We start from the raw sequence: 21,461 nt of genomic DNA on the forward strand, positions 1-21,461 counted from the left end.
CCTGAGGTAAACTCGCAATTTTGATATTCAAAAATGTATTTAGGACTGAGAACATTAATGCTTGTTTGTGTGTGCATTTCATAGAAGGTAGAGCTGCATTGCCTTATTCAGCAGTGTTCTATTAACCATTCATTGTTAATAAAAAGAGCTAGTAAAAAGAAACATCTACTGGTTTAGATCACAGTGGGTGTATTGTCTATTCTGCTGGAATAACTGAACGTATATAGGTGCAACTTGCATGCAGTATCTTTTATTGATCATTACTAAGGGTGTGCCACAAGGCTTTATATTAGGACCTATATTATTTATTTTAAACGTTTGTGCTGAAAGTGTCAGACATAGAGTGAAAGAGTGTGCTCTAATTTTGCTCCTTTGCTTCTACTGTGAAATAGGTCATTTATAATCTGCAGAATTCTTTTTGACTCCCGACTGAACCCTCAACTGATGTTAAATGATGTGTGTGACATTCTTCAGGTTCCATAGTGCTGAGTAGGCATGTGCGTTAGTACTTTGAGTGAAATATAAACAGATGCGTCCATGCTTTTGAATTCCTTGATAGTTTGATACTTTGATTCTTTTTGTAATCATTGCTGTCATAAACAAATTGTTATATCTCCAAAAATCGTAAATTTATAGGAGAAGCCAGAACATTTTTAATGTTTAAGGTAAGTTGAAGTAATTTTGAATAATTCCCATTTATCCATCATCCTAAAGTGTTTGCACAATGTAAAGGGCAGCTGTAAAAAAAGACTTTGATGTACTTTACATCAGTATCAGAGAAAGTTCCAGAAGACCCAACTCCATCTATGCAGTTTTTAACTGCACCTGTGTTTTTATTTATTTATCATTTTTTAAACCTTTTTTTTATTCATTTCAAATAATGGTGATTGCATCATATGCATGCTTTAAAAGTTACTTGCAAACATGAAAATGGAAGTGTTTGAAGTTTGGGTAATATAAATTCCATCATTACATGTTTAAGTAATACATTCAATGCACTTTTCAATACATTTTTCAAAGGGAACCCCATTACAAATGTGATCTGATAAGCCTTGCTTGTCGTGACCAGTCCCAGAAAGGGGAAGATGACGAGAAGGGGCTGGAATTGGAAATGGTGCCAGGCATCAGCCCCTCGTCCGTTTGGGCCGGCCCGCCTGCCTTTTTTCATTAGACTGATGGTTCCTGGGTACCTCGTGCACAGCGCTGCAGGATTGAAATCTGAATTGGTTTGTCCACCTCTTCTCCAAAGTCTCCTCTGCCTGTGCCTCTTCCCTGGTGCGCTGTTTGTCATTTAAATAACAAATACCCCCAGTTTTCTGATTTAGTGAGGGGCGCTGGCCTCTGATGTATATTAATATTGCCGCACAGTGCACTGTACCAGAGTCCATCATTCATTTGGATAAAAGAGGTGGAATTTAAAAACAGCCGATGCTGTACAGGGATACAGATTGCATCCATTTATTGCTCTGAGTGATGGAACGGCCGGCCACTCTGTCCTTCACCCCCCCACGCTACCACGTTGCTTCCCATAAAGCCTAAAAAAAAAGCCTCACCCTTGCCCCCTCACCCTCCCTGTGAGAGCGGGCGGGCAGGAACTAGATATCCCTCATTGCTTCTTTCCTAAAACCTGTGGAGAAATTGGGTTATTTCTACTCTGAAAATATGTGTTTTTCAAGTTTTAAAATGGTCAGTTCTAATTCAAAGAAACTTTAAATAAAAAGGTATCGTTTTTTCTCTTCTCTTAAAACAGAATGTGACTGACAAAAGAGCTAAAAGTACTTTGTGAAGTGTAGTTGCAGAAACCTTTAAAATCTTCCATTGCTTTACCGCTGTCAGTTAAAGCCTTTAAGTATTTAGCATTTAAGTTACTTGACGAAATAATAAGCTAATATTACATTTTGAAACCCGAACCGTCTTCAGCAGGTGTTGTGTTTTTCTCTCCTTCTCTTTATATGCGCCCTTGCTCTGCAGTCTATGTTTATTTCCTGAGTGTGGAGTCTGGAGTGCGTCTGTTGTGATTTATCATGCAGTGGGTGTCATCCAATGTCAGTTTCTGTGGCTGCATCTGCTCTGTATAAATCTTTACTTTGGCGTCTCACAGGGCCAGCGCTCTCTCCGGTTATATTAGAGTCAAGGCTTGGAAAGATATCGTGTTTGATTGTTCAAATGGTAATTACTTTTCTGCTTTTAATTTGTGTTTGTGCACGGAAGCCATGCTATTCGCGGGATCCCGGAGAGAGATGTAATCAGGCGAGTGCCACAGAGACAGTTTCCAGCGTGTGACAGTGTGATTTTCAAGTCCGTACTAAGCAGTGTTGCCGGGTGACAGGATGAGGTGTCTACCAGAGTTCCTGTGGGTATTGTGCTGGTTGTACCCAGCTGTTGCTCAGGCCTCTCTCTTTACCTCTTTAGCACTTAGCAGACATTGTGTTGAAGCTAGCTGTGAGAGAACTCATCAAACTGTTTGGATTGGATGAGCACTCCACTTTACAGGTTCAAATTGGCTGCCAAGAACACATCTCACTCTCACTAACCTAACAATACAAATACACTGCTCTCCAAAAGTTCTACACAAAGAACAGCACACCTGTGCTGTAGTGTTGTTTATTCTGCTACACAACAGGGCTTATTTAAAGCAATATTTAATTCGCATTACAACACATTATAATTAGAATGGCATATATAAGTATATTGAACTTAGGAAAAGTGACTCCTCTTTTACTCAATCTAGTGCGCTGATTATATCGTTTTAAGATTATTTTGGTTTTAGGTTGTGGAATAATCAAAAGATGCAATAATTATTTAATCACACTAGTAATGTAATTATTCACGGATTGAATTGAATGATTCAGAATATAAAATGTCACAATTAGGCCTGTTGCGGTTATGAAATTTTAGCTGATGTTTAGTTACCATATAATCAGCTGTGATTAACAGCTGTCTTTTTTGTTAAAGACATGCAACTATTAAAGTATAAGTCTGAAGTAGCCAAATTGGCCGGTTATTTGTCTTTCTTCCCAGCTGTTGATGCTCATTCGCTCCCAACTGATGACAGACACAACTCAAATAAACAAACATTACTCACTGCTGCCCCTAAAGGTGTATAGCAGAGTCACATGTGAGAACTTCTGTTGTTTTCGTAAGACTTATAAAGGTTTCTTTTATTTGCATGTGTTTGCCTTAACCCAGGGGTCAGCAATCCAAATGCTGAGAAAAGCCCTTTCAACAAAAGTCAAACCACCTTGGGAGCCACAACATTTTATGTTCATTTTATTGAAGCAACGTTTTACCATCTTGGCTGTAAATGTGTCTCAGTATGTGCTAGTGTACTAGTATATAAAAAATAAAAGTTTCTCAATGCAGATTAAATTATCAGGAAACAGCTGAGTGCTTATAAATGCGGTCTGTGCATCTCTAAATTATATATGTTCGTCTTAAATCTTTCTCTTTGCCTTTTCGTTAGCTACCAGCTAGGCGAGATTGTTGTTGCTATGGTGACCAGCAGTCTGCACGCCAACCTGCAGGCTAAAAGGGTGAATTAGCAGTTAAGGGCCACATTAACTCCAGCGTTTAAGACCATTTATTGTTAAAACTTAGAATGATCAGCAGAGCTTTATTTTACTGCAAAAAAGGAGTATTTTATTTTTACCTAAAAATCTAATTCTGCTGTAGAGCCACAACAGGGCAGTAAAAGAGCCGCATGTTGCCGACCCCTGCCTTAACCGAACGGATGAAACTCACCCAATTCACTTTCTGTTTGTTGTGATGTAAACACAGGATTGTGAAAGCTAACAACTTTGGAAAGTATTTGCAGTCAGCCCATAAAAAGTCGGATGGAAAAGTTTTAACTCCTCCGGTTAAATTATATATTTTGCTGACTTTCTAATTTAAAATATGCCAACACATCGTCTGCAGAGAACAAACTTAAATATGCAACTTTCATGCAATTCTTAGTGCACAAGATCTGTTTATTTGCTGAGTTTCACATATTAGAAAAAAAGTAAAATATAAAATGTTATATATAAAATCTGTAAATTTGTCACTTTTCAAGAGACAAAAAGTTCTTAACTGTTGATGTTAGTTAATGCAACAAGACTTTATTCGAAATAATTTTGGAGCCTTGGTCATGATATTTTTACATAATGTAAAGGGCAACTGGCATTTTAAATGATGTAAATAAATTAATGAATGAATGAACAAATAAATAAATAATAGTTATTTTTCTAAATATAAATGAAAGATTTTAATAATATAGTTTTATTTGTATGCTCCTTCTGTTTCTGCTCATTACGTAAATAATGCCACAATCCATATGGTTTCACGTGTCACTAGAGCATGACGTTGGTACCCTCAAAACACAGAATCTCATCAACCCATCAGCAAGGGCATACCTGTGGGCTGGCATGCAAAGCACCATGCCAGCTTTCATTTCTATTTTTGGGCTTTCATTAGAGTGTTCTCTCTCTCTCTCTCTCTCTTTCTCTCTCTCTCTCTCTCTCTCTCTCTCTCTCTCTCTCTCTCTTTCTCTCTCTCTCTCTCTCTCTCTCTCTCTCTCTTTCCCCTCCATGCTGTCCTTCTCTATTTTTTCTCTGCCTGTCTTCTTTTACCCTTCTTCTCATTCCTTCATCTCCATCTCTCCCTCTTTTTCTCCCCATCTTTTTTGCCCCTCTCTCTCTCTCTTTTCCCCCATGGTGACAGATCACCTGTGTCTGAGGCCCTGGTGTTCTTGCCCGGCGGTCCGGCCCCCTCTCATTAATGCCCACGCCGGCGCGAGGGCCATATGGCAGCGCAAGACAAATAACGCCAGCGCTCAGCCATCACTTCTGCTGACAGAAATGCAGCCCACCGCACTATTTCGCCCTCGTCTGCTCCACTCTGCACGCTCCTCTCTCCTCCTGCGTCCTTCAAAAGCCCACCACTGAGACGCTTAGAGCCTCTCCCCTTCTCTCCTCTCCTCTTCTTTCCCCACTTCTTCTCTCCTCTTCTCTCATCTTCTCTGCTTTCCTCTCCTTTCCTCTCCCCTTCTCTCATCTACGCTCCTCTCCTCTCCTCTCGTCTGCTCTCATCTACTCTCCTTTGCCCTCCTCTGCTCTGCTGTCCTCTCCCCTTTGCTCATCTTCTCTCCTCTCTTCTCTCCTTTTCTCCTTTCTTTTCATCTCCTCTCCTCTCCTCTTCCCACCTTTCCTTTTTTCTCCTCTCCTCTCCTCTCTGTTACTCACCTCTTCTGCCTCTTTTGTCCAGTAGAAACCATGAGAGTGCTTTGCTTGCATGTTGGCACACAATCATTCATAAAGCCATTATGAATACTGCATAGCATGATAAGACCTGTAATGTCTGATACACATTGAGCAGGGTCTAGTGACAAATACCGGCATTAGCACCTGTGAAAGGATTTGTGAGAGCCACTCAATCATGACCATCATGCTTTTATACTGCAATGGTAGTCACACTGTGTGGTGGGATATCTTATGGTATTTTAAGCATTTATTAAAGCTTATTTCTAAGTCATTTATTTGCGTCAGCTTACCTACTTATGTAGTTTGTTATAGATAGAGCCTTGTAGTGGATTGCATGTTGTGTACTGAAGATTCTGGTTGAATCATTATCTTTTTCCAGCAATATAAATGAAGCAGTCAGTAGTTTCTATTATTTAGTTATTTAAAATTGTAATTTTCTAAACATTTATGCGAACATGTAGCCAAGAGATTTTAACTTTTGTTGCTCCAGTGAGCAGCATCAAGTGGTTTTCCATGGCCGTCCTCCTCCACCCTCTCAAGTGCATGCAGCCTGGCTATATACAGTAGGCCACACAAAGGGCTAATCATTAAATAGCCGTTCTGTCCTATTCATTTAAGTGCATGAATCAGAAGCCTCATTACTGTCAATGTGTAATTAGCTGATTAATAAACAGGGGAAGGCCAGGACTGCAGGAAGTGCTTGATAATTGTTTTTTGAGAGCCTGAACACAAGGGGCCATTAAGATATTCAAATCCTTTCATTCAAGCTAGATCATTATTTTACAGATCCGGCGCTTGTATATCTTCTGTTGATGTGTGATGGCTTCTTTGTTCCTGGAAGTTGTCATAACATTGCTGTGTTCATGGTTACAAAGCTGTGGAAAAAAACAACAATATGCAATTAACTAATGTTTGCAAAATGCCAAAAATGTTGTTTCTTTTAACAGGTGCGTTTCTGTCTACACAGTAATGCTTTAAAGCTACACACAGATTCTAATGAGTTTGCACTGCAGAATTTAAGGGTTTTGACCTTTTCCTAAATATTTGAAGGTCAGATGTTTCACATGGTCATGTGCTCAGTCGTTTCTGAATGTGTAAACCCAAACCTCTGTATTTAACTTCCGATAACTTAAGTGTTTGGTTTTGTTTGGGTTAAGCACAGCTCACAGTTAGCCATCATTCCCTCCAGAAATATTAATCAATGATCCTGCCTTCCTCCCCGCGCCGGATCAGTTTGGAGGGGAAGTCATCTGGAAAGAGGCACAAGCAGATATAATGGGAACTAGCAAAAGCACATGCCAGTGACGGCTGTATTGCCTAATCCTGTGAGACAGGCCAGAGCCACAATGTCAGTTTTAGTTCCCTCCTGAGTCTTCTAACCCAGGACCTCATCTCAAAATGGCTATGTAAGCTGAACAAACTTCTGAAGCGACCAACAAAGACAGCGCACTCTAAATGATGTTTTTATTTTGGAACGTGCGGCCACCAGCATCTCTGATAAGCTTTTAGGTCAGGCATTTTGGTCATTGTGGTATGATGAATGTTGTATGCAGGGGCAGCAGTTGAATTCTGGGAAAGATAATCAACTGTCCATTTTCCTTGTTAAGTAAACATCTAAAAATGTAGCCCTAGTATGTTCAATAATGAAGGTTTCTTACTCTGGTTTGTTGGGCTGACATACAAAAAGTAATATATTGAAAATATATAGTACTATATATTCTGTTTGTATTGTACAATACTATACAAAAGTCAGAGACCACCCTTTAATTTATTTAATTTCCTCAAAACATTACTCAAGATACCTCTAACACTATGTATAATGTCAAGTCTTTCAGTATTAAATTTGTCCATTCTTCTGTGCATCTACTGCTACTTCAACTCTTGCTTTCTTTCAACTCTTGCTTTCTTTCAAACCAGCCAGTTACAGCTGTGTCCTTATAACAAAACCTGTTCCGAAAGGAGTTCCTGACGTTATGCTTCCGTCTAGAGACACTAACGTTCACACAAGCTACTACCCAAACACACTTTAGCTTCCTTGCAAATTTCTTCCTCATATACATATAAAAATATCCACATGCATAAGGAAGGGGTAAGTCAAAGTGAAAATAAAGGGTAAAAAGTTTCCAAAACTGGAGTTCAATAAACTCCTAACAACCTTGCAAGACCTAGAGGACCATCAAAACTGTCAAAATCAGATAAACAGTGCAGCTTTCATCTTGAATCCTGAGAAGCAGAAAATGCAACCAACTTTTAAGACTGATCTTTGGAGCTATGGAAAAATATCCCTGCAGATTTCCTGGCAAAACTGAAAGCAGGAAACTGAATGGAATGGAAGCTTTAATAAAGCAAAGGGTGGACACTTATTTTGAAAAATGTAATGATGTATTCAGTTGTTGAGGGTTCTGTGTAATTTCCTGTTAAAAATATGCTTTCTGCTTTTTTTCCTGGCATTGAAAAATGAATATCTTTACTTAATGGCCATTTTAACTGGAAATAAGATGGATGAAAGAGTTGTTTTTTTTTTGCACCGTCCTGTACTGAAAACACCTAACTACATATTTTATTTTCATAGGGCCAGAAGGCTAATGCCACTTACATTTCTTTCCCTTTCACAGCATACCTCCCCTTTCGCAAGGAGGCCAAGCGAGAAGAGGTCGACCAAGGCCTCACGAAAGCCCCATCCACTCGAGGAGATTGTGCTGTTCCCCTGCCCTCCACTTCACGGACACATTGCTTCATCAAACCAGGGACTTCATTCAGCAGCCACGGGGAGCATGAAGATGACTGACGGAGACACTAGCACTGACAGCTCTCTTTTTGGGCTCAGCTACTCAGGGTGGAAGACCTACGCTAGAGTACTGTCCGAGAGTAATATCTGAATCAGTGCCGCAAGTGTACAAGAAAAATTTTTGGGACATGAACCTCCTGTGTGAATCCCCATTGTGAATTTAGTCTTTCCAAAAAAGCCACCATTTTACAGAAAAAAAAATGCTAATGCAATCAAGCCTGTTAATCACCTTTGGCCATTTTCTCAAGGAGGAGGGCTTGTTTAAGAGCTGTCCCCATTTGTGGGTCAAGATGTAAGCCCAAGGCAGCTCCTGTCTTTAACCCTTGAGTCATCAGCCCACCTGCTAACTGATCCAGCAACTATATTCATTCAAAGTGAGACCGCCTTCGCCTTCCTGGCATTAGAAATAATCACGTTTTTTTCTTTTTTTTCCAGTAGCTTAGTCTATTAGAGAAATCAGTCTATAGTAGCTCATCACAAAGCTCTGCTACCTCACGCTGGGACAAAGTTCAGAAGAGCACCCACCGAAAAAGCGGCTCAAAAACACAGGCCCCCTATTAGCATGGATATAAAACGCTAGAGTGCTCTAAAAACACTCATTAGCACAACAGAGTGAGTGTGTGTTTCTGCACCCTCCGGGGCCTCCACCCACCACCCACCCCCCCGCTTTCACCCTCCAGATTCAAATGTTCACACATGAAAGTTTTGTGCAGCCCAGTGCTTGTTCAAACGTGCAGTTTAATTGTAAAGTAGTGAGTCGAAACTGGGTGGTGGCCAAGTCTTAATGTTTAGCTGAAAGCTAGTCTAATTCAGTTGTTTAGTGTTTTTAGTTGTTTTAGTACGGGTGGGCAATATGATGATATTTATCGTTGTTTTGATAAATTACTTCACAATATGCTTTTCTGAGCATATCATGGATACAGTCTTAAGGCTGCAGATTTTTTGTTAAAACTGAAAGAAGTAACATTAATGAGTAAGGAGAAAAAAGATGCTAGAGTATGGTATCTGGGTTGCTGCGAGTTTTTCAGCCGACAACATACATCTTTACAAATTAACGTCACATGCACAGGCTCGAAAAGGAGCTCCAGCTCAATGTTTAGGTCTCAAATGCAAAACTAACATCATACTACTGCAGATATGATGACAACAGTAGATAATTCACTCACATCCTTAGAAGACTCACCAAGTTTTGGGTGAGTTCTCTTTGAATACACTTGCAGCACACTTGCAATCAGAATCATCCATGTGGGGAAGGGGTCTGAAGTACAACCAATGTTACAAAATGCTCTACTGTACGTTGTGTGCTGTTGCACCTTTCCACCAGAAAGACCTCCAAAACTTGCGTAGGGTAGCTTTAAAGGACACCGACCAGCTGCATGTTTCATTGCTAAGAGACAATAATTAATCCAGTTTAATGGAATTTAGTGCAACGCTGGGTGTAAAACATGGAACTAAAACCATTGTATTCATAATTTTTGTTAATCATTTCTAAACATGATGCTACTCGTTCTATTTTTATCTGTTCCAACTTATCAATTCTCAGAAAACATATTGTGAAATATTGTGATGGATATTGTGGATCATGAAAGTGAGGTATTGTGCTATATTTTGCCATATTGCCCACCCACGAGTGTTAGTTAGCATGAGTTTTTAGATTTTCATTGTGAGCATGGAGTTGTTGTAAATGTGTTACAGTCAGTCAGAGAAGCCTTTGTGTGCTTAATCTTGCCTATATCACTTAAAGCAGCAGGTGTTAATGTTTTACAAATACACAGCAGACTACAGTATATTTAATCAGGCATGGGCTGCTTTTTGCTTGTGTTGACGTTTATAAATGGACCAGTGTGGACCTGTAGACAGCTGTAGTAAGCATTGTGTCCCTTTTCCACGGCTCTTTCCATCTTCATGACCAGCTGCCTTTGTGATGTGGGGGAATTGACAGATAGGTTGGTATATTTTCTTATCACGTTTTGTCAATCGTCAAAGCGATTGCCTCACCTGCCTCCGGCTGTAATTAGTCGTTGCCATGACAACATCACTCGATGAGCCCCTCCTCCCTTAGCCTGTACGGCCTGAAATGAGTTTTGTCGGCGGGGCAGGAAGTGAGAGCGGGGGGACGACGCGTGCGCCCAGTCAATCGCCTCAGCTACAGTTAAGGAATCCAGTGGGTTGATGCTGCTCATATTTCATCCTTGGTAAAGATTACCTGTCAGCCCCAGAGGAGATGTATTGATCTGTTTTCCTTTTTTTTCTGCCAGCAATCACCTGACAAAGGCACCTAGGAGTGCGGGAGTGAGTGATGCCCGTTCACGTCTCCACCCCAGTGTGCTGGATTGGGGGCTTCCAGTGACCACTCACACTGGAAGATAATGCCATCATAAACTCTACGTGAACTTGCACATCACATCAGGAACAACATACAGATTCTAGTCATCATTGAGGACCTTTGGTTTGGACTTTATTTCTTTCTCAAATAAGATGATGGTTAAATGGCTCAGTAGTGGGCAACTGTCCTAAGTATCTGTTGGGGTCTGGTTTCGAAGAGTTAACCCTTAGAAGTCTAGGGTTTTTAAGTGTACTTATGTATTTATTTACATAGCAAGTTACACATTAAATTACATTCTGTATCAACAGGTTTGCACTTCTGACCAACAGTAACACGAATATGGCAACAATGACTTTTCATCAAATTCAAACCATAATGCAACATTTCCTCTTCTGTTTACAAATACAATATTGAAAGAAAGTTTAAGACGCACACTTTCAGTAGAAGTTCCCTGCTTGTTTTAGTGAGCTGTGGGTAAGAAATAATTGATATCGAACACCAAACTTTTGTTTTCATCTGTGATAACTGCGACTTCTAAGAGTTAATGGTAAAGGAGGGAAGGTGACTTGGGTTAGGCTGGTGTTAAAGACACACATCTCTCTTATTATATTGTTAAAAATGGCTTAATAGATGTAGATCTTACTCCCTTCATGATTCAATCCAAGTGAAGCATTAGAGTATAGGATAATGCTATGCCTAACACAAAGCCCTCTGCAGCACTGAGAACATTCTGCATTAAAAAAAACTCAGTGGCGTATGTTGTACATGACAGCTTTGTGCTTAAATTTGTGCAGATTTCCTGGCAGCTCAATATCATTGTTTATTTTTTGAATGTTGAGAAAATAACCATATGAATAAATGCAGTACTATATACTGTAATAACTCTTGCGTATATACACTGAACTTTGAGTTCATTGGGTGCACCTATCTTGTTGCTGCACTCACTGGCCGTTTTATCTGATACACCTAAAATATAGGTGCACTTTGCAGGCGTACAGTTGCTGACTGTAGCCCATCTGTTGCTGTACAATTTGTTTTAGTCGTCCTCTATTCTGTCCATCAGTCGAAAGGGACCACTAGAGGACAGTTGCTGACCAGATATTATTTGGGTGGTGGACCACTCTCAACACAGCAGTGACATTCACATATCAGTGCCATGGCAGTGGCGCTGTTATGAGTATATCAGGCACATCTTACACATTTTAATGTCACTGCTAGGTTGAGAGTGGCCTACCGACCAAAGATATCCAGCCAACAGTGATCCTGTGGTTTAAAGATATCTGTAACATTTTATGCATGGAAAGTGATTGGCTGATATTGAAGACCTGTGGTATCATCAGTATCGGCAAAAGTATTGCCTATAATGCCTATAATAAAATAAGAAGTGCAAAATTTATCCAGACCTAACCTTTAGCACGAGAATATGTTATAATACACACAAAAACTTTTTTTGTGATGAGAACTAATGTAAAATACGAAAAAAAAGAGATAACAGAAAAACACAAAGAATTCTGGGTCCCTGATGCCACAATATTTATACTATTTAAGACCATGTGTTTCTGCTGTTTATTTGTGTTTAAGAAAGTGACAATTGAAAACCGACAATCTCTGTCTATAGAGCACTGTTTAACTAAAACTATTGGAATATAAAATTCAAAATGTAGGTTCTAAAAATAATTTTTAGCCCATTAAAACCAGTAATTAATACTGGCCACAAAGTGTTCATATGGGTCCATCTATCAAAATAGGCGTGTCTAATAAAGTGGCAACTCTGTGTATTTTGTGTTTCTCCACTCCATCCTCAGTATCAGCCTCCAGTCCTACACTTTTGTCCTTCTATTTATTACACATCAAATGCTTTATGCTGGTGTTTGACAGAAGTTATTGTAGATACGTAGATATGTAGTAATAACCATACATTGGGCATGTATTATGCAGTGAACATTGAATCTAATCATGGAAGAATTGGTTTCATTTATTAAGTGGAACATTGTGTATTGCACTGAACGAAACATGTCGGTATCATCTTTGGGCAGCTATTTATTAAGGTATTGAATATGGAACCACAACAACAATATATCATAACATGTCAGTACAGTATATGTGTAGTAATGGCTGTGAAAGCATGCATATTCAGAGTACTTGTCAAGTCATATCAGTAAGAGTGTCAGTAGATGTAAAACACAGTTTTGTCGTGCTGAGCTTGACTTAAATATCCAAAATCTGTGAAACATACACTTTAGTAACTAATGCCATAATCAACATGTTCAGAACATTATACTTAACCAGACAATGTTATTGCACAAAATGTGGGACATGCCATCATCAGTCAGTATGTTGAACACTTTCAGTTTAGTTGTTGGGAAAGACCTTGATGTAGTGGTCAGTATTTGTATGCCCATTCTGCTTTTCATTTTTGGCCAATAATGTAAAGGATGTGAAGTAATGAAGAATAAAAATATAATTGGAGGATAATTTGTAGCCTTGTTTTGTTTTACGTGCACATTGTTGACTGGTGAGAAAATATCATATATATTAATTTTGTTTGTGCCAGTACTCTTTCTTTCGTTTTCTTGACTTTAGTCATGAAGCACCTTATGGAACTGGCTTGTAACCAGGGTTTTTATAGTTAACTAAAACTATTGCTAAAATGAAAACTAGCAGTGAAAAAATGTGCTCATCAACTGTAATAAAAATAAAAGCCACAGTTTTCAAAAACGCAAAAACTAAATCAAAACTATAATATAGAGAAAAAAAACTTTAGTTTTTGTTTTTTCAGTGTGTGAATGAGAGTTTAGAAGTGAAACTCTTCTGTGTTTGGTCATCTTTAAGGAAATTTAATTTTATTGTACTCTTAAATACCTACTATCACAGTGTTCATCATAATACTGAAAACAAAGCTAAAACTATTTATGCACCCCTAAGACCAACTGAAACTAAACTAAAATCAAAACCAAAACGAAAAAATAGAAACTAATGAAAATTCTAAAACCTCTAATAACACTGCTTGTAAATCACTCATTCATATTTAGCAGGCTGAGAATTCTCCACAAGGGGGCAGCAATAGCAGCTTTTAGTGCTTAGTGTAAGCGGTGCTTTGCGTCTTTGACACTTTGTGTTTTTGTTCTTATTCTTGGCACAAACAAGGTGCCACAAAGGGTTCTTTGAGTGACGCCATAGAAGAAATACTTTTGGTTCTTTTCAGCAGTGGTTCTCAAACTGGTCCTCAGAGAAGACAGTCCTCTTTTGCTCTATTTTTGTGTGCTACAAGTTAGGCTGGAGCAAAATATCTGCACCGTATAGAGTTTCGTGAGCACCAGTTTGAGAACCACTGCTGTAAAGAATCAGGTATGAACAAGAGATTTGTGAATGTGAATATCAATTTAAAAGATAGAAGAACCTTCATTCACCTAACGTAAAGGCTCTGAACCAATGTAAGGACTCTTCCTACAACATTTGCATTATTTGGAGGTTTTCACACTCACATATCTCATTTATAAAAATAGTTTTCCAAAGAACCATCCTTTGAAAGGTTCTTTAGGGAACCAAAAGTGTTTTTTCTATCATCCAGCACCATGAAAAGAACTCTTTTTTTGCACCTTTGAAGTATAGAGCTTCTATATATTATCAGAACTGACTGTTATAAATCTGTTCACTGTCACGTCAGATTTCTGAGAGGGTTCTAGCATATTTCTGCCTTGCAGGCCATTTGAACTCTTAGGTCGGAGCTTCTGAACTGTAGGACCTGCAGTACATACTGGGCCATAAGTTAAACGCAGACTCCATCCATGTGCTGTTAGACCACTCTGGGCTCTACAGTGCACTCTTCTGTTATGAGGTAAGAGTACATTTCCTGTGCCTTTTAAATTGCTCAGACAGACAAATGACTCCAGGCTTGTGGCCTAAACTCAATCATTAGGTGGCCCTTGGTTAATCTCCTAGCCTGGACAAGCACTGAAGACGTACACTGCCCCTTTCCTCTTGCGTCAAAAGCTGGGCAATTCTGTGCTTACCATTGGTCCAGAGTTACAAATCACATCTTCAGATGTCCGTCAGCCGCTCTGCCCGCTTCTCTCTCCCCGCTTTGCTTTTCTCCTCCGGAAGATTGATGGAGAGATGGAGGAAAAATCAATGCTTTCCTGCAGCGGCAGCGAACAAGCTTTGTCATGTTTAAGAGTAGCTGATGTGCAGGCACGGCTTTTTCCTGGATCTCCACCGCCGTTGCCTTGTGCCCAGCTGAGCGAAAGTGGCATGGAGAAACAGACATGACAGAGTGGCCAGCTTTGATTTACTCTAATCTCCGGATCTCTCTCTCTCTCTCTCTTTCTCTCTCTCTCTCTCTTTCTCTCTCTCTCTCTCTCTCTCTCTCTCTCTCTCTCTCTCTCTCTCTCTTTCTCCCCCTCTCTGACTGATACTCATACACTCTCAGGCCTCACATTACCAGTCAAAAGTTTAAACACACCTACCTATACAAGAGTTTTCTCATTTTTGTATTGTTTGCATTTTAGAATAATAGTGAAAACATCAAAACTATGAAATAACACATATGGAATCATGTGGGGACCTTCTATCTCCTGTTTTAGATTATTTTAGAAATTATTTTCGAGCAGCTTCATGAGGAGTCACCTGAGACCCTTTTTACACCTGGTCACTTCATGTGACTGATATCTGGATTGTATCCTGATATGATTCTAGCCACACTCGGTAGTCCAGTTAGTCGGACTGAAATCGGATTGCTGTGTAGGATGGAATATGCAAATCCACTCATTACGCAGCAACCAGTTACCAATTGTTTATCCGCTCAGCCTCTTCATCTGCAGTTTGTTTTGCACAGTAATAATAAGATGTGTCCATATTGCTGTCAAGCATCTTTTTTCATCTGGTGTGATTATCTTCGTTGCAAACACGGATCACGTGCCCAGTGACATACTGTGTGGGGAGGAGTTTTGCTCGTCAAGTGTGTCTTGAAGAGACAAATGCATTTACACTACCATAATATGTGGCTCAGATGTGTCTCAGACCATCTCCTGAAGTGGTACGAACGATCGAATTTGTATCTGTTTTAAATGGATCTTGGGTGCATTTACACTCATTTTTATGTGGCTTTTGGCATCATCCTGACATAATCTTGATACTCAAGACTCATGAAGTGACCAGGTGTAAACAGGGTCTGAGATGCTTTTCCAGCAGAACTAAAGAAGATGCACATTTGCTAAAACCTTGTAACTGAAAGCTATTTGTTGACAGGTATTTAACATAAATGCGTACTGTACTGTTTTAGGCACCTGAGAAAAGTATATTCAAAAAGCTATATAGTTGCGCAGTATTTATTTGCTCAGAAAAAAACACTAATATTGGAATAAATACAAATAATATTAGCACAGTAAATAGTCATTTTATGAATGTCAGTGTGTCCGTTTAACTATTTCCAGACGTCTCCAGTATTAATTATCATCCAATGTCTACTTTGGTTATTCAGTCCTCCATTAACTTAAATCAGGAGTGCTGGTGAAGGAATTTAAACTGGGGACATTGAGGAGAAATCTGGAACCAAACCGTTCTTTTAACTCTTATGTCTACTTTTTACTGTATTTGTGTTTATTCATATTTATCCTGATGTTTACTGACAAAATAGAAAATCAACAAAACATGTAATTTACACATACTGCGTGAAAGTAAGTAAGTTTAGATCATTTATCTCAACATTAGTTCTAAGTGAAAATAAGTTAACACATCCTCTACTGAGAACACATCCTAATGCACAATCAGTTTATTTGCTGAATTTTTCAGATTGGGAAAACGTAACATAAAATGTAGCCTATGTAAAAGTTATGACTCATTTGGTTTTATTTTCTTCAAATATGCTAAATAAATAGAACTTTTAATATAAGTTCACTAATTGTATTTGTCTTTGAAATTTTCACTTGCATTTAAGTCTTTACATCAAAATACAGTGTATGGACAAAATTATTGGGACACCCCTCCTAAATACTGAGTTTGTGTTTCAGCCACAGCCATTGCGAACGGGTGGATTAAATTACACACATAGCCTTGCAGTCTCGATAGACAAACACTGGCAGTAGAATGGGTCATACTGATGATCTCAGAGACTTTAAATGTGGCACTGTCATAGGATGCCACCTCACAAAGTCAGTTGGTGAAATTTCTGTCCTGCTAGAGCTGCCCCTGTCAACTGTAAGTGCTAGGATTGTGAAATGAAGGCACTTAGGAGCCACAATAGCTTAGCCACGAAGCAGTAGACCACGCGATCTCACAGAGTGGGGAAGCTGTTATAGCTGAAAAGGGGGACCGTATCCATATTTATGCCTATGAATTTAAAATAGGATGCCATAAAAACTCCTGTAGGTGTAATGTGGTGTCCCAATACTATTGTCCATATAGTGTATCTTTATCATTATGAAAATGCATGTTCATTTAGGTGTCCAAAATTTGACTGGTATTGCAGACTGAGAGGTTATGTTGGATGTTGTCAATGTATTAAAGGATATAAATGAAATACATTAAAGTTTGTTTTCAGTATATTACATTTTATATAGGCTTTCTGTTTGAATGTGAATGGGCAGAGTTGCCACAATATATAGTCAGTGGGTGGTGAAGAGGGCAGTTTGGGTCCACTGGCATTTTTCAAACCAGCAGCTCAAACTTCAACTCACCTCCCTCTTATAACTACATAACTTACATAGTTGTTAATGAATAATAGACGTAAGATTAATAATTGAATAAAACATAATACTCAAGCAGTTTACAGATTCATTCTCAGCACATTTTGGTGAAATGATCTAGTGGTGATTTGTAGTTATTATTCAGTGTAAGTACATTTGCATTCTTCTGTGTTTTGGTGAATTACCTGAGCGAATCTCTACCTTTTTTATGTACCTGATTGCTCTCTGCAATTGATGCTGTTTATCCCACCATTTTATTCATCTCCTCACTCACTTGCTCACTCTGTCACTTGCTCATGCGTGTGTTCTTGTTTGCTTCTCGCCTCCTCACCCTTTTCTCACAGCATGTCCCCTTTCCCACCTCTCCTCAACCCCCCCCTCCATACAGCATCACTTCCATTTCTTTTCATTCTTTCTGGCATTCTAATCAGGCCTCTGCGAGCTTGAGCGCATGAAGTACGCAGGAAGTTGTGTTTCCTGACAGCCAATAAAAACCCAATAATCTCCTCGATTCAAGTGGCCTCATTTTAAAAAACACTAACTAGTGCTATCACTCAGCCCCCTTCCTTGTTCTGTCATTTCCCTCTCTCTCCCTTCTCCCTTTAATGCCCTTTTTTATTTAATATATAGCCCATGAAAAATGAGAGACTCCTGTCTTGGCGTGTAGATATTTTGTTGCTGATGATGCGCGACGAATTTCCATCACAGCTTTGTTTCCAGCGGGCAAGCGGATAATCTTTTACAGCGTGGGGAGGGAGAGCTGCACGTCCATCAATCTCTCGCGCTTATGGCCGCTGCACATGGCTGTCGGCCGAGCAGAACTGCAGCACACAAGCCATACACACACACACACACATACAGCTAGGGGACACAGCAGGGACATGAGTGTGCAGGTGAGATTTGCCCTGCAAAGTAAAATTCTGACCATGTTTAAATCTAAAATTTTACATTTTAAAGGGTCCATAACATTTGAAACCAAATTTTCTCACTCCTTTTTTTTTTAAATAAAGCAGTTTGATGTAGTTTGTAAAATGAAGTTGCTAACTGTACCCTTCACTCCCCAGTCCATACCGTCTTTATATGACAAATAAACTGCAAAAATGGCCCATTCTGAATTCATTGTTTTTGTGATGTCACAGCAGTGGCTGGGTGAAGTTATAAGGAGTGTTTCAGACTGCATTCTGATTAGGGCACAATTCAGGGCTGCCAAATCAGAACAGAGATAATTTACATCTTGTCACTGTCATACAAAATCCTTACAGCTCAATGTTTGTCATTATTTATTTTATTTTTTTTTTGCATACATTAAAAAAATTGCACTTACCCTTTTGTCTTGTGTTGCATTTCATGAAGAACGTATCTATGTGACCACCTCCTTGTTTCTACACTCATTGTCCATTTTATCAGCTCCACTTACTATATAGCTGCACTTTGTAGTTCTACAGTTACAGACTGTAGTCCATCTGTTTCTCTGCGTACTTTGTTAGCCCCCTTTTACCCTGCTCTTCAGTGGTCAGGACCCCCTGGACCCTCACAGAATTTGAGAGGTGTGTGGAGGTGCAGTGTTGTGTTTCAGAGGTGTGTGGAGGTGCAGTGTTGTGTTTTAGAGGTGCGTGGAGGTGCAGTGTTGTGTTTGGGAGGTGTGTGGAGGTGCAGTGTTGTGTTAGAGAGGTGTGGAGGTATAGTGTTGTGTTTGAGAGGTGTGTGGAGATGCGGTGTTGTGTTTAGGAAGTGTATGGAATGTTTGGGAGGTGTGCTGAAGTGCAGTGTTGTATTTGAGAGGTGTGTGGAGGTACAGTGTTGTGTTTGAGAGGTGTGTGGAGGTGCAGTGTGGTTGGGAGGTGTGTGGAAGTGTGGCGTTGTGTTTGGGAGGCATGTGGAGGTGCAGTGTTGTGTTTGGGAGGTGTGCAGAAGTGCGGTGTTGTGTTTGGAAGGCATGTGGATGAGCAATGTTGTGGTTAAGAGGTGTGTGGAGATGCGTTGTTGTGTTTGGGAAGCATATGGAGGTGCGGTGTTGTGTTTGAGAGGTGTGTGGAGGTACAGTGCTTTGGCCTTGACTCCTCTGCACCTCACTGCTCTCCTGCATGCCTGCTTCTTTCCGCTCACCCGCTGCACGCTTGATTGACAGTAATGGGTAGTGGCAGGATCAATGGGAGACAAGTGAGGGGGAACGTGTGTGCGTGTGCTGTTCTCTCTAGCTGAACAGTGACTGAGAGTGTGCAGTGGCTCTGACTGTGGCACAGGAGCAGCAGGAGAAGCCTCTTATGTGTCTGTCACTCTCCTGGCCGCTCTAATTTCTTTCTGAGGCAGTGCAAGCAATGGCTAAGCATTGTGGTCCTCACAACTTTGACCGTGGAGAACATGTACATGTTTAGTGTCTGACGTATTTAAACACTTTAGGAACACAAATGAAAGAAAATAATAATGAAAAGCTAAATATAGTTTTCCTGATACCTTAAAGTCCTTATAGCATGTTTACAAATCACTAATTTTATTGGACAAAACGTCACTCTAGGCCTTCTGGAAGTCCAAGATACATCACTGATCATGAGTATGAGTGATATCCCATACAATGCGTTACAATGCCTAGTTACAAGCCTGAAATGAAAGATAAGGAATATCTTTACAACCTTTAAATGTCTGTGTTTAATGTAAAACAGCCAAAAAGTGTTCATGTGAATTGCTGTTAAACTACTAAAGTTCTATTGGGGTGCTAGCAGAAATTAGCATCATAGTAGAGTATTTTCATTTGTAGTATGACTTCATTTTTGACCCTTGTGGCATAAACTGAAAGGTCCAGGTGTAATAGTTACTGTTCTCCACTGCAAATTTCAAAAAATTAAACCCTGAAGCATTTGTGTGTGCCTGAGAACATTAAAGAAACTGTTGGCAAAGATCCCTCCATAAAATTACATAAAAATTGTTATCCTTTTCATTATTTGGTCTCAATATGTAAGTTTTCAGCATTTATTGTCTTTAGGGGCTCATTATAGTTTTAAATTAAAGTATTTTTTTGTCTTTTAATCCCATTTAGAATGTAGTGTATTGGATTTTTTTCTCTGACACTCCTGGAGACAACATATCTGTCTGTGCATGAGTGCTTTTAGAGTCTGGCTTGTTGCAAGTGTTTGCTTTTTCCTGTCGAGATATGTCAGATGCAGGTTGGATAACGTCTGTTCTCCGTGGCTGAACGTGTGTGGCTATGTTTGATGTTTTAGCAGAGAAAAAAGTCCACAGAGAGACAGTCCATCTATGGAAGTGGAAAAAGTAGGTGTGTGTGTGAGCGAGAGAGGGCAGGTAGGGTGTCGTGAGGGCAGCCCATTCTCTAATTGATCGGTGTGAGATGCACATGAAGAAGACGTTAAGGCGAAATGAAGTCATAACAGTGAATGGAGACATTTATTAGGTCAGATGTGGGAACCTCAGAAACGTTGAGATTGTTTATTGATTTTTCTGTTTTGGCTGGCTGCTCCTGGGCAGTCACTCATGCTGGTGCTGCCACCCAGGCCCACGTCCAAGCTGACATAGGAGATGATGCTGCACCACCGTTTCTGGGACTAAAGTGCCGTCATCACCAAATCGGTAATTGCTCCATCCATAATCTTCCAGGTTTTGCTTACTGGTTGTATCAAATGCACAAGGTTTTGGGAAGAGACATGCAATAACCTGTTTGAACTGGTCAAATTGTTTGAGGAACATTTTCATATTGGAGGAGCTGTCCATATTTTGTTACATCTGTAACACTTTACTTACCGTAAATGCTATAAACATGTGATTTGCTGAGTTGTCATTATGTCAAGTTATATAACACTGTCATGTTATGATTGCTGTTAATTGTAATGTCAGATGGCATAATGTTGCCAACATCTGTTATGGCAACTCATGACAGCATATTACATCTGCCATGTTTATGGCATGTTTATTGTCATTGTTATGTAGTATGCTTCAAGTAAAGTGTGATCAGTAAATCTATAGAGTGAGGAGCTCAGGTAAACAGGAAGGAGCTGTTTTTATGCTGCATTAGAGACTAGCAACTTTGCTCTCTGCTTAAATGCCCAATTATGGCCTCCTCTTTCCATCATGCTGCGTGAACCCTTTCACTTCACTTTAGTTGTGCTCACTATTTAAGTATTGCTATATGAGGGCTTGACTGAGATTAAAAAGAAATAGCTGTGCACACAGGCAACAAAGTTGCTTGGAATATTCCATCATTTGCTGCATAAATTACTTTATCAATCAGCCCATTCTGTTCCTCTGTATCTTTACAATGTGTGTTGTAAAATAAATGTATTTTTTTAATCAGATTTTATAGCCATCATGGATTCCCTTTGCAATAAGACTATAGTTAGAAGTTTTAAAACATAGGCCAATGACGTTTTAGAAATGAAATCCCTAACCTTTGCTCTCCTCCCCATCCTGCAGTTGTG

The 21,461-nt window shown here is 39.6% G+C and overlaps 1 protein-coding gene across 2 annotated transcripts in view; it reads left to right on the forward strand.

Annotated features, from left to right (window-relative positions):
* LOC118823335 (G patch domain-containing protein 2-like) overlaps window positions 1–12,824 on the forward strand; it is a 38,657-nt gene extending 25,833 nt beyond the window's left edge. The window contains exons 10-11 of one of the 2 annotated variants that reach the window (XR_005008522.1): window positions 7,853–10,189; window positions 10,284–12,824. Coding sequence is in view for 1 of the 2 variants with exons in the window: in XM_036592863.1 (XP_036448756.1) it covers window positions 7,853–8,025 (173 nt within the window). In the remaining variant the exon portion in view is untranslated. Of the gene's footprint in view, window positions 1–7,852 lie in introns of both variants that reach the window. The other variant, XM_036592863.1, reaches the window with a different exon arrangement.
* Window positions 12,825–21,461: the final 8,637 nt, after the last annotated feature.

Source organism: Colossoma macropomum, unplaced genomic scaffold (genome assembly GCF_904425465.1).
Source record: "Colossoma macropomum unplaced genomic scaffold, Colossoma_macropomum, whole genome shotgun sequence".
NCBI classification, from domain to species: Eukaryota; Metazoa; Chordata; class Actinopteri; order Characiformes; family Serrasalmidae; genus Colossoma; species Colossoma macropomum.